Source organism: Vulpes vulpes, chromosome 1 (assembly GCF_048418805.1).
Source record: "Vulpes vulpes isolate BD-2025 chromosome 1, VulVul3, whole genome shotgun sequence".
Classification (NCBI taxonomy): Eukaryota; Metazoa; Chordata; class Mammalia; order Carnivora; family Canidae; genus Vulpes; species Vulpes vulpes.
Genome location: NC_132780.1, coordinates 184,332,623 through 184,351,667, shown reverse-complemented (window position 1 = coordinate 184,351,667; position 19,045 = coordinate 184,332,623). Strand labels below are relative to the sequence as shown.

The 19,045-nt window shown below is 32.9% G+C and overlaps 1 protein-coding gene across 3 annotated transcripts in view; it reads left to right on the top strand.

Moving 5' to 3' along the window:
* The window catches only part of MMS22L (MMS22 like, DNA repair protein), a 128,486-nt gene that overhangs the window by 6,773 nt on the left and 102,668 nt on the right, over nt 1–19,045 (top strand). For all 3 annotated transcript variants that reach the window (XM_072737713.1, XM_072737720.1, XM_026002910.2), the window contains 4 exons: nt 2,431–2,521; nt 4,297–4,427; nt 6,065–6,178; nt 15,151–15,327. In XM_072737713.1, coding sequence (XP_072593814.1) covers nt 2,431–2,521; nt 4,297–4,427; nt 6,065–6,178; nt 15,151–15,327 — 513 coding nt within the window. The remainder of the gene's footprint in view (nt 1–2,430; nt 2,522–4,296; nt 4,428–6,064; nt 6,179–15,150; nt 15,328–19,045) is intronic.

Sequence of the window (19,045 nt, the reverse complement as noted above, 5' to 3'; positions counted from 1 at the left end):
AATTATAATTCCCCATGGGATTCCCTGAACTCTCAACTTCTTTCCTTCTATTTAACTTTACCAATTTGAATAACATTTGGATTTTAGGAATGTGTCTTTGACAAAATGTAAAATATGAAAAAATGTTTATATATTTCTGTGAAATTTAACAACAAAAAAAATGCACTCTTCTTATCAGGGACCAATATATGTCATATTAAAAATAAAGAGTCCTAAGTGAATTCACAGGTTCATATGTCTAATACATAGAAGGCAAATAGGTAATTGCTTTTTTTTTTTAATTTTTTTTTATTTTAAGGTAATTGCTTTTATTCATGACAATAAATATTCGTGGAAAGATTATGGAGGAAGGGATATTTTTCTTTAATTTTGGTTTCTATAAATGGGATTGGCTTTATTTTCTGGATATTCATCAAATGCTTAACAAAATAAAAATTTGGGCACCTGGGTGGCTGGGTTGGTCTTAGGCTCAGGTCATGATCCCAGGATCCTGGGATGGATTGAGCCCTGTATTGAATCTCACTCCCTGCTCAGAGGAGAGCCTGCTTTTTCTCCCTCTCCCTCTGCTCCTGTGTGCTTGTGCATGTACCCCCCCCCCCATCAAATAAATAAATACAGTCTTTTTTTTTTTAAGATTTTATTTATTCATGACAGAGAGAGAGAGAGAGAGGCAGAGACACAGGCAGAGGGAGAAACAGGCCCTATGCAGGGATTCCAAAGTTGGGACTCGACCTCAGGTCCCCAGGACCACACCCCAGGCCGAAGGCAGTGATGAACTGCTGGGCCACCGGGGATACCCATAAATACAGTCTTTAAAAAAATAAATAAAATTAATAATTTATCTAACAGCGGAAATAAAGACTGCAAAGTTTCTCAAACTAGGTTTTGCTTTTCATAAGCTTTTTAACTAGGCAAACTTGAAAAGAGGGTATTTAAAGATCAGAAGGCTGAATTTTTAAAGCATATAAACAAAAAATCATACCCTGAAATACTGTTCTTTTCTGAAAAACAACAAATGATCTTACAAAGTGAAAGGTATCTTTCAAGGCTTTGTATATTTGTGTTGTACCTATCATATGAAAAGTATTGATTTAATTGGTATTTTCAGTTAAGCATCTGTCTTTTATTATTTTTAAGGAACTTTTTTATTAGAGAATATTGGATATTATATATTACAATTATTTTCATAAAGTTTTCTTTTTTAACACTTAACCTGCTTTGCTATGCAGATGGTTTAAGTTTTCTATATAGTTTCATTTGTCAGGTTTTCCTTGTGTATTATCTCTTGGGTGTTAAAAATGTACTACTTTGTACAATTATCTTTTTATCTCTTTATAAATATGCTATGAGGTGGGAAATTTTTTTTTTTTAAGGTGGGAAATCTAACTTTAGTTTCTTACAAAGGAGTAAGTTAATAACCAGTCTTTTTTTGAATGATCCATGTTTTCCCCACTGATTTGAGATACCATGTTAATTTCCCTTGCCTATTTTTGCTGTTTACTTATTATCTATTTCTGAGCCAATGCTGTTTTATTAGTGTAGCATTTTTTTTAAAAGATTTTATTTATTTATTCATGAGAGACAAGAGAGAGAGGCAGAGACATAGGCAGAGGGAGAAGCAGGCTCCATGCAAGGAGCCAGACGTGGGACTCGATCCCAGGACTCTGGGATCATGCCCCGGGCCCGAAGGCAGGTGCTAAACCACTGAGCCTCCCAGGGATCCCTAGTGTAGCATTTTATTTTGTTTGCAAATGTGATAAGATAAATTCCATCTTTATCATTCTTCCTTGTTCTCTTAATAGAACATGTAAATCATTGTATTTATTTTTAAGATGATATTAAATGTTGGCTGGGGGAAGGTTATTTGACAGTCCTGCAACAGAACAGTAGTTAAGAGCATTGGCTTTTGAATCAGATAGAATTAGAGTTGAATCTTAATGCATGAATTGAAAGGTAAATTTCTTCACTACTTTTAACTTCAGTTTTTTAAATGGACATCTCAGTAGTGTCTACATGATAGTCTAAAGTTCTCCTGTTAAATACTTTATAGTTCCTGGGTACTCATTACATTTCAAAACATATATCCTAGCTAAAGTCTAAAACAAGATTATGAAAATAAGTAGTTAAAAAATTCTCTTACTGCCTTGCAGCTGACCAGAGGTTGGTTGGAAGGGACCCTTAGTATACAAGTCTATTCGGCACCCCAAGGTGGGTCTGTCCTAAACCATCAGATGAAAATATGCTTTCAAAGATCTTCCAGTGAAAAAAATCCTCTAATGAACAAGACCAAGTTTTTCCCTGAGCTATTGAATTGTGGGTAGGTTAATTGGTTCTTTATCCTTGTGCTTATGGAGGACTGTTGTAATATACTATAAAACACCTACTAACGTACTATGAATTCTCAGTCACAGTTGATAATGTCATTCACAGCTTTTTCCACCATCGTGGCATTTATTACATCTCCACTTGGATATCCATTGGCTGGTGCTAGAAATTCTTCACATGCTTGGTGAAAAATTCAGTAAGTTTATGGATTTCTGATTTATGTCCTTTTTAAATAAACCTTAAAAATTACAAGTAATAAGTGCTTTCTGGGTTTTTAATTTTTTATTTTACATCAAATAGTAACCAAAGTAAAAAGTCTTACTCCTTTTTTTAAGAGAACAGTTTGGTCCATTTTTCTTTCCATACTTAGTATCTTACCATACATATATAGAAATTTGTGGGTAGGATTTTTGTCTTTGTTTCTAACTAAACACAAATGGTAGTATTCTGTGTAGTGTTTATTTATTCAGTAGCTTTTTAGATATCTCTTCATATCAGTACATATAGTTTATATTTCATTCATTTAAGGGCTATATGTTATGGCTCTATCATTATTTAGTCAAGTCTTTTTTTTAATATTTCAGCTACTTCTGCTTTTTTTTTTTAGATTTTATTTATTTATTCATGAGAGACAGAGAAAGTGGCAGAAACACAGGCAGAGGGAGAAGCAGGCTCCATGCAGGAAGCCTGATGTGTGGGACTCGATCCCAGAACCCTTTGGATCATGCCCCAAGCCGAAGGCAGACGCTCAACCGCTAAGCCACCCAGGGGTCCCAACTGCCACTTTTTTGATACTACAAATAATATTTCATAGAACATCCTTGAGTATATATGCATCTTTGAATACATGTACAAGTTATTCTATAGAGTAGATTCTTAGCATTGGAGTGGCACATTCAGCTTTAATATTGTAAACACTGTTGCTGTACAGTTTCCCCAATTTATCTATACTGTTAGCATGCCTTTGCCTTATTCTTTTGCCAGTAGTGGATACTATTAATTATTTTTATTTTTTGCCAATTAATACTTGAAAAATGACATTGAATCTCTGTTTTGCAATTTTCTCAGTACTAATGAAGTTGAACGTCTTTCCATAATTTTGTTGTTTTTTATATTTGCTTTATTACTTGTTCATTATCTTTTGCTAATGTTTCTTCTTTAAAAAAATTAATTGTTCATATATATAATGGATAATGCTTTTTTATTTCGTATATTGCTTATTTCTTGGTCTTGCTATTTGGCATTTTAAGAGTCTATTCTCAACTTAGTAATCTTCAATAAATATTACTTATTTATAAATTATCAATTACTTAAGTTATAAAGACATCTATTATCTTCATACCTGGTTTTCAGTAAACCAATAAATACAAAAATACATGTATGTATGTATGTATATGTGTGTACACTTACATATTTATACACACAAATGTACAAAGATGCCTACAAATACATAATTTCTTCTCTCACTTGAACTTTGTATATCAATATATTTCCTTAGAGCAATTCTAGAAGGTGTACTTAATCTGATATAGGTACACATTTTAGTATCTTATCTTGGTTTGCTCTCTTCACACCACAAGCAATTGTGTGTGATTAATTTATCAGCATTTGTTAAAAAAAAGTGTTTCAAAGCCTTTAATTGCTTAAAAATATTGAGGATTTTCTAGCACTTTGGTTTTTTTTTTTTTTTAAGTGATATTACATTGTTACTTTCTAAAGATGGCCTCATTAAGAAAAGAAATCAATTAAGTGGCACATGAGAAAATTGAAAACTTTTTTTTAAAACTGTATATCAGTGATCACATAAGAAAGGAATTATCCTCAAATTTAACTTTTATTTCTAAAGAAATTTGTTTTTACCTGTGTATGTTGCAGTTTTGTTGTTAATTTAAAGGCGTGGAGTTACTTTGCTTCTTCTGAATTAGTAAGATCTGTAGTTATAAATAGAATATATTTTATTTACATTTTTAGAACAAGTTGTATACGGTCATCAGTTTATGAATCTGGCAGGTGACAATTTAACCAACGTCAGCCTATTTGAAGAACAATGTGAAAATCTCCTTTGTGATTTAATAAGCCTGTCACTCAACAGGTATGACAAGGTAATGTTTTAAGAGTTTATTTGTATTTTTTTTTTATTTGTATTTTTAACACTAAACGGCAATAGTCCTTAAGGTGTGTGGTTTATTAGAATTTAATCTGAAATGGTTTACATGTTATTTCTCCTAGTTTTATATATATTACTATCTGGGAGTTGAATGGGAGAAGAATTGTTTTGAACATTTAAAACGGGCTGAAATTAACATTTCAGAGGCATTTTTTAATTTTTAGAAATAACCTTTTCTATCTTATCAAAAATAAATAAAAACAGGATGTTTATGACAACTGGAAAGTTAACTTCTATTCAAATAGGAGAGTCCAGCTCTTTAATAATATATACGTAGTTACATAAACAGTAAATAAGCACTTAACTAAAATCACTTGATAAATTTAAAGAGAGATTTTGTTTTTCAAAAAGGTCTAGAATCATGGGGGAAATTACGTGTTCTTATTACATTGTGTTTAATAGAATGTTTAATACAGTGATTTAAAGATTCTACATTACCTACTCATTTTCTAGCAATGGAAATTTGAAGATTATTATCAGTTATTTCAAACTGTTAGCACAAACCTTACAGGAAATCAAAATTTATAATTTCTTAAAATTTAGATCGTGTTTTATGTATTATCAAAATCTTTTAAATCTGATCTATGTAATTTTACAATTAATGTAATTAGTGGATTAGCCAAATACCATTTAGTAAGACCTTAATAGTTATCTCACTCTGTATTATGTTAGAAACTTGAATGTAGTATATATGAAATAGTAATTATATAATGAGTTTCTGAAGTCTAGGTATAACTTAAATATATGTATCTGTCTATCTAGGTATACCCATATAGTGCATATGCTTTTTGCATCATATAGGGCCATTAAGGATATATTTGTTAAAAAAAAAAAATGCTTAATTTAAAATTGCTTAACCTTTATAAATCCCTAGTAATCGCATTTGTTCTGACTTGTAAAATTTTTTTAGTCTGCTGTACAGTGAATTAAAATTTGTTTCTAATCTTTTTATTAGAAGATTTTCTTTCTTTCTTTCTTTCTTTTTTTTTTTTTTTTTTTTTTAATTAGAAGATTTTCTGTTGTGGCTGATGGATTAGATCACAGTTAGGAAATCATTACTCCCAACCCCCAAAAAGAAATCATTGCCCTAACGCCAAATCTCTAACACATTGTCTGTTTTTGCAAATAAAATTTTATTGGAACACAGCCCATCTTTTTTTTTTTTTTTTTAATCTATTGTCTATGGCTGATGTTATACAACAACCGAAAGCAAAGGCTTTTTTAAAGGTTGAAAATAAAGTTCATTCTGTTTTTTTAGTTGTAAAATGGGAATTTAGGGACTCCTGGGTGGCTTAGTCAGTTGGGCATCTGACTCTTGATCTCAGATCAGGTCCTGATTTCAGTGTCATGAGTTTTTGCTCCATGCTGGATGTGGAGCCTACTTTAAAAAAAATAAAAAGTCAAATGGAAATTTATTTTAAAATTTAATGGAATGGCACATTTTTTGTAAACAATTTTATATAATTGAGCATCAGTTTTAAGTCATCTAAATCCTTCTTTTAAAACATTTGGAGAGTTATGTAGCATGTAAAATTCTCCTAGTATAGAACTTGTTCTGGTTCTTCTCCACAGGTTAGGCCTTCTGAAGCATTAGCAAGTCACCACTGCTCATGTTCGTGCATTAAAGAATTATGGATTTTACTTATTCATCTTCTAGAACACAGAAATAAATGGTCTCTTTCAGAAGTAAGTTGTAAAATTGATGTGTTAGTATTCCTACTCTTAACATTGAATTTTTGCAGTGATTTTCTTCAAGAAAAATGTTAAAGTTCCTTATTTATGATAAGACAATCACCACCAACAAACAGAGCACTGAGTACCAAATACTTAACTACATTTTTAACCCTAAAGCGATAATATGAAACTTCTAGAAGTGCAGGATTTGACTCTTATTTTCTCATGTTTTTTGTTCTATCAAGAATCGTTTAAGCTAAAATTTTTCGTATGATCTAGTAATCCAGAAAACAACTTAGTTAAGAAATAGCACAGATTTAGATTTGGGGAGATATAAAATAGGTTTTTATTAATGAATTTTATGGCATTATTTCAAGAAAGGAGGAAGAAATGTGCAAAGGGGAACATGAGAAATTTTCTTGCACCTCATTTTGAGCCAAGTCTTCAGAATGGGCCTTTATTTTATCTCAGGTATTATGGATTAGTAGAAAAAGAAATATTTATAGTACAAATAATTAACTATGAAGTGATACAGTGATTCATATTATATGAAAAAGTCTTGATTTTTCACAAATTTTATGATTTCCTGATTTCCACAATATGGGGCTTGGGTGGTGCTATCTCTTTAATAACAAATGTATTTTTGCGAATTTACAAGTACTATATTTTTGGTTATTATATTAGCAGTAAATTTACTTAAGTATAAATTTAACATCTTTATTATTAAGTAAGAAAAAATATCTTCTTTGCGTTTTGGTTTGTCAGTAGAGTTCAGCTTTCTTTGGTGAGATTTCAACATTACAGTCTCAGGATTTTTTTCCTTTGATCATTTGCCAGGATGTTTTCTCTCACTGACATGGTAAACATGAATTTTCCCATTTTCTGCAAAGCTTATCATTATTTAAGAATTGTATATTTCTTTATAATTGTTCTTATTTTACCAGTTTCAGACTTGAACATACAAACTACATATAGTTAATGTAGGCATGTTCATACTTGTTGCTGTTAGTCTTTACTAGAGTAGAAAAGTAGGCATAATTTAACAATACTGTAGAAATTTGCACAGTAGTCTGTATTGTTTAACCTAAATGATTTATCTGGTGTTCATTTTATGTAGTACCCAGGCTTATGTGTCTTAAAATAATGAAAATCTGAGATCATTTATTTTTTTTAATGGAAGTAAAATAGCTGATATTATACACAGGCTTTGAAGTCTATTTTATTTTTGAATTCAACTTTAGAATTTTCTGTGTCTGATAGTAAGACATTTTGACCTTCCTGCTGAAAAAATAATCTAATCATGCTGGGTATCATATAATAAGCATTTACATGTGTCAGTGAGCTTGTAGAAAGTGAGAAGTCTGAAGGCCAAATACTAAATAAATGTAGGTGGGAACTCAGGTCAGCTGAACACTAATGCTGCCCCATAACCTTATAACCAATTGGTACATTATATGAACTTGAACATTAGCTTTCATATGTTATAAGAAAATAGAGGACAAAGGTCAGAGTTAACCCAAGTTCGTAGCCTACTGATACACTAACTGCCCATAAATCTGGGTCCCCAAAAGGATGAACTAGATTATGAAATTTGTAAGGAAAATTGCCTTTTACTCTGATGCTTTGCTGTTTAAAATTGCTTCAGTATATTTGTTATTGCAAGCCAGCCTTCATACAACTTTATAACCTGAATTGGTGTTGCCTAGACTGTCCTAAAAATCTCAAGCTGATAACTTCTGAGCAATCATGGACAATGAGTGGATACTTAAACCTATATCTTTTCAACTAACCCCCCCAAAATATAAAATAGCAAGAACAATTAAACTATACACACACACACACACACCCCACACATGAATAGCATAACTATAAGATGGGAATGATAAAAACAGTAAGTTAACAGTAAAAACCACCAAAGCTCTACCATAAAACTTTCTACCAAGCAAGGGCAGCCTGAGAATAAATGCTCAGAGGAAAGAAGAAGGGAACTAACAGTAGTCTTCGAATTGGTCTAAAACCATTGCGAGATGTGAAAATACTGAAAATGTTTCCTTGTAGGTCAGAGAACTGACTATGGGATAGAACCTGAAAATATATATATGACATGAGGAGGCAGTCTTTTAAGACCTTTTGGAGAATAAAAAGGCAAAAAAGGAATGCTACCCTTGGTGATTGGTTGATGAAAGGAAATAAAAGGAGATAAAAGGAGAAATGATCTTGTAAAACAAAAGAAAAACGAAACAAAATCAAAGCTTTCACGTCCATTCTTCTGCCACCACTACCACCAGCAAAAAAGAAAAAGGAAATCCAGGAAAGAAATGGGACTTTGGTACATTGACAAGAGAGGGTTCCACTAAACTAGAAATCTTTTAAAGTAGTCCAGATCTACTAAATGAAAGAACGGAGAAAGAAACTTTGGAACAAGTCTTTATAAAATTACTAGTAGGAAACAGTTGATACACTTTGGCTGATGAACCCTTTCCCCAAAAAAACAATTGTGAAGCAGAAGGAAATTGTAAAATAACATTCTAGATTAGATTAAACAGACAAGCATTTGGGGCTGACAAAAACATCCTGAATAGAATATTCAGATGTTAAAAACAAGTAGACTAAAGCCAGAAGTGAATGAAAAGAATAGATGGAATGCAGGAGAGAAATGAAAGAAAAAAATCATTTTAGAGTTGACTAATTGACAAGGTGCCCAAAAAGAATATACTCACTTGAAAATTTAATCTGGTATGGAAAGGACAGAACACAACCAAAGGAATAAAAATTAGATGAAGAGAGGAATATAAAGAATTAGAGAAAATAACTGAAATAGAAGATAAGCAAAGAAGAAATCATTATATGTATAAATGGAGTCTCTAAAGAAGATAACAGAGCAATAAGATATAGCAAACATTCAAAATTATTATCCAAGAAAAAGAAAGAGCTAATTCTACATATTGAAAGAGCCTACCAAGATAACTTCAAAGATTAGCTCCAGATAATCATCCCAAGACATATCCTGCTAAACCTATTTGACTTCACAGAAATACAGAAAATGACTTTAGGTCCTTTAGGAGATCATCAAATTTTCCAGACAAAAAGACCAAATAACTTACAAGAACAAAGTAATTTGACCTGCACTAGTCTTCAAAAACATCATAAAAAAAGCAAATAGCAGAACATTTAAAAAGACTCAGAAAGCCTTCCTCTTTGTGAGGATGCATCCAGAAGTCTGCCATCTAGAAAAGGGCCCTGATTCCACCATAATGGACCCCTGATCTTGGACTTCCAGCTTTCAGGGTGAGTAAACAATATAATATAACAGAGCCACCCTCAGCTTAGAAAAAAGTGATGTAGATCCTATCTTTTACTCCATAGAGATTATATGGACTGTAATTGTGAGATGCTTAGTCCCTTGATAGAGAGCTCAAGACCAAGAAAAAGTGACCAAACCAAAAGGAAACAAAACGACAAAATTTTCTTGTAAGACAACAAAGAAGCAAGTTAAAAATTACTCTTTGTACTGACTATCTGACATGCAGTGTCTTTGGAGAACCAGATGGATGAGGATAAGCCAAGAAAGAAAAACAGAAAAAGCAATTGAAAATTTTATTTTTTATTAAAGATTTTATTTATTTATTCATAGACACAGAGAGAGAGAGAGAGAGGCAGAGACACAGGCAGAAGGAGAAGCAGGCTCCGTGCAGGGAGCCCGATGTGGGACTCGATCCCAGGTCTCCAGGATTACACCCCAGGCTGCAGGTGGCGCCCAACCGCTGCGCCACCAGGGCTGCCCGCAATAGAAAATTTTAGGAAGAGCAGGGCAGCTTCTCTGCTTCATCCACCTGGGAGTTAATGATACAGAAGACATGATCATTGACAGCTGGCTAAGCTCAACATAGGACTTGTTCTTAGAAGCTTTCCAGACTGCAGAAAGCAGAGGTTTTTTTGCTGTTGTGGGTTTGTTTGTTTTTTTCTATCTTGTACAACGATTTTAAAACTTTGTAGTGTGGCAACACTGACTTGTGGAATGCACTCGTTTTTAAAAGAAGTCATGTTGTGTGCACGTGCACACTAACATTCTTCCAGAAGTATTTAATTCCATCTCCTCACCCCTTGGCTTCTTCCACCCCATCCCAAGAATGAAGGAGGTGAAGATTGAGTGGGATTTTGAGTTTTCCTGATGAGTAATAGACATTTTCCCCAACCTGGTCTGTGTTCAAAGGAAATTATCGAAAGGGTAGAGGATGTTCAGGGTTTTTAGGTTATTTTCAAATGATGCATGGGGTGCTGTTGACCTTTGTAAAGCCAACAGGATAATGCTTCCCAAGGGAACATGGTAAGAAGCAATTAGAGAAGCCTAAGAGAGACTCAGAATATTTGGCAATTCACATACACCCCAAATTAGGTGGGAATTCCAAGAACAGAAACTAATTTCATCAAGGACATATTTGTGTTCCAGGAGATATTCTAAACATGAAGCTCTGCTAGATCTATCTGTATGACTGTTTTCTTGAAAACCCAACACTATCTAGTAAACATCAATTAGACTTCAATTTCAGAGAAGGAAAGCAAATTAATATTCCTTGAGTCATACTTCTTAGGTGCTCCCAAGTAGAATGGGTGTGAGGTTAAGTAAACTTTCAAATAACAGTTAGAATATGATAATTGGGGCTTCCAGTGCAGATTTGATGCTACAGCCCATGTTTCTTTTCCTACCACATAATTATGTAAGAAAATGCGTGTTTAAGAAAGAAAAAGAAAAGGAATAGCTAAATTAATTCACTTCTCTTTTGGGGAAACAGACGTAAGTATATTTTACTTGCTCTACCCAAAGTTCCACAAATAAGGTAGTAGACACCTGTGCTATACCATGTGCAATATAATAGTTTCTGATCTGTACAAATTGTATTTTAGTTGCCATGTGTATGTATACATTTATATGTGTCACCACCTTTAAGCATTTTAAAAAGATTATTACAAAAGTTTTCTGTGAAATAAAAATATCAATACCAAAAGCGACAACCCAAAGTTTCAAAATGAATGGGCCAAGGATTTTATAACTTTGACCCTAGCAGTTGTACTTCTCAGAGTTTACCTTTAGTATACAGCAATTTAAAAATGCGTATACTTCAGACCCTTTATTGCATTGTTTGTAAAAGCACAATGTTAATAACTACCTACGTGTCCATACGCAGGAGAGTAAACAAACCATGCTGTGTTAGCACATGGAGTATTATGTATCTGTTCAACAGGATGAATAAAATATCTGAACTGATGATGGTTTGATTTCCAGGATTTATTGTTAAATAAGCAAAGTGCAAAAGAATGTTTATAGGATGCTACCTTCTGTGTATGAAGGTAGGGAAAATAGGAAATGCATATGCTTAGTTGTGCCCAGTAATACTGGAAAGACAAGTCTGGAACTACTGAAATTGGTGGGTAGGAATCAAAGATTGGTGAGTGACAAATGGAGTAGAAGGATTTGAATGTGTTATGACTTTAGAACCATATTAATCTTTAACATGCTCCAGAAATAAATCAGTGTGTACAGAAGAGGAATTTAATGGAAAATAAAGAGAAACATTTGAACCTAACTGTATTATAAGTGAATAACACTAGGGAGGAGTGATGGGTGGACTGACCTAGATGACTTGGAATGCACTATTTTGACAATTTCTCTAAGGCTAAAGACAAAAAAAAAATATAATGAACTTCAGATCTTGGACTCTTATCTGTAGATTTGTCTTACAGTGTTATATATAACAATTTTTAACAATTGGGTTAGCAATTTTAAATATTTGTACTCTAGGACTGAGCAAATTAATATATTATGGGTAATTAAAAGCAGCTTTGCCCCTATTGGAAAACTGAGTTATAATTATGGAAAGAGGGTAAGATAGAGTGAAAGATGTTTTGGAATGGAATTTGAGATATAAGTATGAAATAAAGTTTTTTAATAATTGGAATTAGATAGATGTGTGTGTACATAGATGCATTTCCTATCTTATCCACTAGGTGGACCTACAAATGATGATCTGAGTAACAATGAGGAAACTGCAATGTCTTGGTCTTATAATTACCAACCTCCAGTAAAAAGAAACAAAGCTCCTTTGGTAAATGACTTGATCTTCCAGGCTGATATATGGAAAATAAAAAATGAGCGTGGAACATTCTGTACCAGAAACTAAGGGCATACTCGGAAAACAATGAGGACATATCAAAAGGGCAAAGGAGCCAACATGAAGATCTTCCACACTCTAAACCTGAGATTTTTTTGAGAAACAAACTAAATGATAGCCAAGGATTGTAATCTATACAATATGAGCTTGTGGGTCCATACTGATATAAATAAATGAATAAATGGAAAGAAGGGAAATGCTTAATAAATGAGGATGTTGATGATGAAATTAGAAAATCATCAGTTGACAACCTCCTTAGTAATTGTTTCAGGCAAGAATCCTCAGTAGCTGACAAAGTATGATGAAAAATAGTATTTGCACAGGTTGATAAGTATCCACACAATAACAATTACAAGAGGAACAGTTACTTTACAGTGTAGTCTGGTGAATACCACCTTAACCTCGGGATCAAAGTTAACCAATAATAGGACAAATTGGTATTATGTATCTTCAGTATGATGCAATGAAAGAAGAAAAATGTTTCATTGGTATTCTTGCCAAAAATGTATACGGTGAATCTAATTATAAAGAAACCTCAATTAAACCTAAATAACTCGCCTGTAATCCTCCAAAATGTCAAGATCATGAAAGATAATAACTAAAGAACTATTAAAGGAAATAGAAGAGACATGGTAGCTAAATGCAGCATGTGAGAATACAGAGAAAATCTGATACGCTTTTAACAATAGTCCCAAAGGAGAGGAAGTAGAGAGTGGAATAGAGCAAATGGCAGAAAATTTTACAATGTTAATGAATGCTATCCCATTGAGAAACCTAGTAATTTCCATTTACCAGGAATAAAAAAAGAAAAGTAGACTTAAATACGTTGTAGCAAAACTGTGGAACATCAAAGAAAAACAAAGAGAAGAGCTAAAAGCATTTAGACAGAAAAGTATGTTACCTTCTAGAGGGTGCCAGTTAAACCATAAGCTGGCTTCTCAACAGCAAAGGAGGCCAGTAGGAATGATACCTTCCTTGTATTAAAGCGAAGTGGTTGTCAACCTAAATTTTACCAACGAAACCTTTCAAGAGTGAGGAGAAATAAAGCTACTGTCAATGAGGCAGAATTGAAGGGAATCCTGAAGAATGATGACTGAATTGGGGAAGGCAAGGAGGTGGTGTAATGTATGAAGGAATAAAGCTCCAATAAAGTAAACTTTTTTTAAGTAGTAAATTTTTTTTAATCTAATGGAATTAAAAAGAGTTGAAGTACATGGTAATACTCGCCTAGAAATTGGATAGGGCATAAGTGAATTAGAGTATTTTAAGGTCCTTATTTTGTTTAAGAGAAGAGCTAAGGTAAATGTTAACTTATTAAGACATTTGAATGTATGCTGTTATTTCTAAGGTATTCACTGAAAGAAGAGAAAGTAGACTAACTTATAAGCTAGTAGAAGGGGAAAAAAGAAATATTTGACCCAAAAGAAGTTAAGAAAGAGGTGTTTGTGGAAAAAACAGGTATATAAACAAATACAGAATAAGATGGTACATTTAGTACTAAATGTATGAGTTATTGCATTAACTGCAGATGAACCAATGAATGCTCATTTAAAAGATACACTGTCAGAACAATATAAGCAGTTTTCAAGAGGTACTCTAAAATAATATAGAAGGGTTCAGAATTGATGGAAAAAGATATAAGGAAAGGTAATATATTAAGCTGACATTGGAGAAAATTATACTTTAAAACCACCAAGAGCATTGTCACTTTGTATTGATAAAAGGTTTAATTTATCAGGAAGGTTAAGCAAATTCACATTTTTATGTGGCTAAGAACAAAGTATTAAATGTAGAAAATAAAAATTGAACTACAGGGAGAGAGACATGCATGCTTAGATATATTGAGATGCCTTTCTAACCCATAGGTGAGTATATAATGGAAATTGTAAAATATTTTAAAGTAAATGATAACTAAAATACTACTAGCTAAAGCTTTGGGACTGTAGCTAAAGACACAGAAGGAAATTTATAACTTTAGTACAGATGTTAGGGTGGAAAACGTTGAAAAATAATGAGGTAAGAATTCACACAAAAAGGGAGAAAAAAGTCCCTGCATAATAAACCCAAAGAAAGTAAAAGATAGCAAGTAAAACTAACACAAATTTGTGAAATTGAAAATAACAAAGATGATCAAATCAGTGAAAAAGATCAGAATCATCAAAAGTTGGTTCTTCAGAAAGATTACTAATATTGGCTAATTTTTCTTGAAATTATTACAGAGTCAATACTAGAAATTTAAAAAGGAACATGACTTCAGATTTTGCAGATATCCTGAAAAGTTGAGAACTTGAATGTGTTTATGAAATGGACAAATACCTAGAAGAAAACTTGCCATTGTTGAATATTTGATGAGTTTTTAGTAAGTCAGGTAAATGGTTTATCATATAGTCATATATTAGAATGCTCTGATGAACTAGGGGTGTACTCATTAATGTGGATGAGTCTCAGAAAGAAACACAATGTTGAGGAAAAGAAACAAGTTATGAAAGAATAGAATTAGGTCAAACAGTGAATGATTTAGGCTTATATACCTGTGTGACAAAAAAAAAAAAAAAAAGGAATGATTTATTATGAAGGTCGGGATAATGGCTACTCCTGGATGGCAGAAGATGTAATTGTGGAACTTGTATGATCTTTGTAAAGTACTAACTAGGTTCTAATTCTTAACTTGGTTATTTTTATTATTATTTAAGTTTTATGAACATGTTTTGTTTTCCTTTTTGTGTGCATATTTAATTATACAGGTGGAAGAAAAATCCCAACTAAAGGTTATATTCATAATTTAATTGCATCATACTACCTCTCTTTCTGTAGCCATTTTGGAACTGGTTGAATAAACTACTTAAAACACTCTTTGAAAAGTCGAGTGACCGAAGACGACTTTCTGTGCCTGTAATCCAGCCCAGGGATCCATTAGGTTTTAGTTGGTGGATCATCACTCATGTAGCATCATTTTACCAGTTTGATCGCCATGGAACACCAGATGAAATGGTAAGATTTCATTTTTTTCAACTTTCTTACATTATTAATTAATATATAGTTTTTGTAGACAAATTAGAAAATGAGCATAGAAGCACAACAAAAATTAGATCACAATCCTACAGAGTTAAGTTCAGCTTCTTTTTTTTTTTTTTTTTTTTTAAGTTCAGCTTCTGAATCTGAAGTTGTGGACCTTTCTGTAAATATCTTGAAAAATGATAATCTTTAGGTTTTTATTGTTTGTTTGAGGAAAAATACCTTATAGAAGACTTTGGATCTAGTTCTGGCTCTGCTACAAAGTATACATGACCTTCAATAAATTACTTTAACCTTTCTGGGCCTCTGTTCCCTCATCCAGAAATCATGGGATTGAATTGTTCAGAAAATGTTTTCTAGTTCTAAAATCTGTAAGATTGCTGAAAGGAAAGCATATACCTCCAGTAATGAATTAGTAGTTTTCTGTGAATAATTTCATAAAATTATTTTCTCAGAATAATGCTTCTTTAGGGAAGCTTTTTATAAAGATATCTTAATCTATTAACTATGAGGTTTACTTCAAATAGATTTTAATTGTTTTATTAATTTTTAGTTAGAAACGTTTTTACGCAGTGTTATTTAAAAACCCTTATGTTAAAACTAGCTGGTAGATGTATTTATCTGAAGCCCTATTTGTGTAATTTCTTCCACGTTCAGAAGTGAATAGCATAGTTGTCTTATCAGCCCATCAGTTCTATAAAATAAACATCTAGAACATCGAAGACTCTATGTGTTTTCAGTATTGGTCTTTTTTGGATCATTAGGTCTACCTGCAAGTTTTTAAAAATTTAGATTTCTGAATCTCAACTCTGGAGATCTGATTTAGTAATCTGATTTGCAGATTGGGAATTCTTATTCTTAAAAAGCTTCTTGGTTCTCATCCTCTCCCAGGTATAGGATCATTGTTTATGAAGCCTATTCCTTGACAGACTTAACAGAATTTTCTCTCTTTGAAATACTAGACAAGTCAGCTCAGGATTCATGCATGGAATCTGAGGGTCAGTTGTCAACACTAGTGCCATTGAAATGGAAAGGCCCTCAAAAGGTCTTCTGAATGATCCCCCTAATAATAAAAAAGCTTTTCAGGAGACCCCAAGATAAAGTACTCCCAGAAGCTCACCTACAGCTCTGTATTAACTCATTAAACATTCTATGAATTTATTGAGAAGGATCAATAGAATGAGCTTCCCAGAGAAAAAGATTTTATGTGCTTTGTGTTTGTACATGAGTCTTTACAATGCTGATATATAGTAAATAGTCTTAGCAGATTGTCATTATTATTATAGTAACTCTTATTGACTATTTTTGTGAAGTTAATATGTTAATATTTCACATCTTTTAATTATTAAGATACTAGAACAACATTAAAAGAAAAGAATTTACCGGGCAGCCCCTGTGGCGCAGCGGTTTGGTGCTGCCTGCAGCCCAGGGTGTGATCCTGGAGAGCCGGGATCGAGTCCCACGTGAGGCTCCTTGCATGGAGCCTGCTTCTCCCTCTGCCTGTGTCTCTGCCTCTGTGTGTGTGTGAGTATGTCTCTCATGAATAAGTAAATAAAATATTAAAAAAAAAAAGAAAAGAAAAGAATTTACCTATAATTCTAATGTCTTTGCATTTTAATTCCTCCAAGTACATATTTCTGATTTTATTCAGTGTAAATAAATACAATAATTAGTTAAGCACTTCTGAGTTCCCATTGAGTGGCTATCATAATAATGGGTGCCAATGATAGGATATACATGAAACAGATTGTACTGCTTCTTGCTTCAAGGAACATGCTTTCAGGTTATTAATGCTTGCTGGAACTGCCATTAACACTTATGCGAGTGAGTGGTGTATTTCAATAGAGGTTGATATTGACCTCCACATACTCCCAATGTGGTACATAATCTAGCCACATTAATATATATCATTACTATTACTATTGTAATGTTGAATTGTACTGGTACAACCACCCACAGTTGCATTGCTGAAATTACTCATCTATTTCATACAGAGAACTCCATAGGAAATTAGTGCTTTTATTAGCTCTGAATCAAGATAGTAATTGAATTGTCTCTATTTAAAATAGCTTAACCTATGTCTTTTATTGTCAGCAGTTCCTATGTGATTTTCTTTTCCAAGATACATATATTTTTAAAATCTTAATTCTTTAAATTATGTAGGAGATTTTAAGAGGAAAAAGATAGGATATTTGATGAAGAACCTTTCATTTGATAAAAAATAATAGATGTATAATATATATGTATAAGTGTATATGTAAAATAGACTTTGTCTATATTCATGAGTCCTCAAAGAGTTTCAAATGTTTCTGGACTCCTTAGCAGCTTTTAAGGAAAACTCAAAAGCTTTCTGGCTGATAACTAGTTTTCATTAGGAGTGATATCTTCAGCATATTACATTTGTAAAGTATTTAATATCTCACAGTGACTATTCTGGTTTTATCTCAGTGAAGTATGAAGTACTTGATTTTTTCATTCCATTTTACAGGTAATGAAAGTGAGGTACACAGTAGTTAATGTCAGCCTGTTTTTATCACTTAGGTAAACTTGATGTTAAGGTCCTCCTGAAGACTGCCTTTTTCAAATAGGCATTTGGTGAGGTAATGACATGTACCAGTTTGCTATGGGCACCCTATTATGCTCAAAAGTGTCTCAGTTTGGTTCATAAGTCATATAATCATTCTGTTCTATGAACTTGAAGGCATATTGACTCATCCTTCCAGAGAGATTATATAGGATATTAACTTGAGGGATACCTGGGTGGCTCAGTGGTTATGCGCATCTGCCTTCGGCTCAGGGTGTGATCCTGGAGTATTGGGATCGAATCCCCTCATCGGGCTCCCTACATGGAGCCTGCTTCTCACTCTCCCTCTGTGTATGTGTCTGCCCCTCTTTTTCTCTGTGTCTCACGAATAAATAAATAAAATCTTTAAAAAAAAAGATAATAATTTGGATCTGGGATATATTTAGAGCAGAATTTTGAAAATTACCTAAATTCTTTTTTCCCCTTATGATATAGTATCCTAACTAGCTACTTTATAGAAAATGGCCATGCGTTAGGCATGTTTTATTTCACTAACAAGTGATCTGGTGTGAGAGGAAGATAGATAGTAATAATGGTTAGGCCTACATTCTGCAGCAGAGAATATCTTTAGTGTTATGATAACCATAGAGATGTTTCAGTTTTTAAATGTGAACTGCTGTGCCCTGAAAGCATGAAATCTTTATATTTTAAATAGGTTTCAGATATGCTTAATTTTTAAATTCTGTTTTAAAAGTTTTGTGTGAATTGAACTTTGGCTATGTGTATATTTAAATCACAAAACTTGCCAATTGCTTAACATAGGCTTATAAGGAAAATTTGGTACCTCATTTCTCATGCTAGAGGCTTTAGGTTTCATGATTTCTATTTAATGCTTTTCTTTCAACCTAGATAAGAGTGTGTTATCCTCTCATAATCCCTGTCATCTACTTTAAAAGCAAATATAGTTTAAAAAGAAAAAATATTTTTGGGCTTTGCAGGGATCAGTTTAACAATATTTTCCCTGCTCGGAACATAGTGTAATCAGGCCCGCTGATGCTTGTCTGTGAAACATCTGAAATGGTGACTAGATCAAAGGTCTGAAATATAACCTTAAAGTGAGAGTTGTACCAGGATCCCTGGCCTTTTGAAAGTGGGGAATGGAGGATCTAT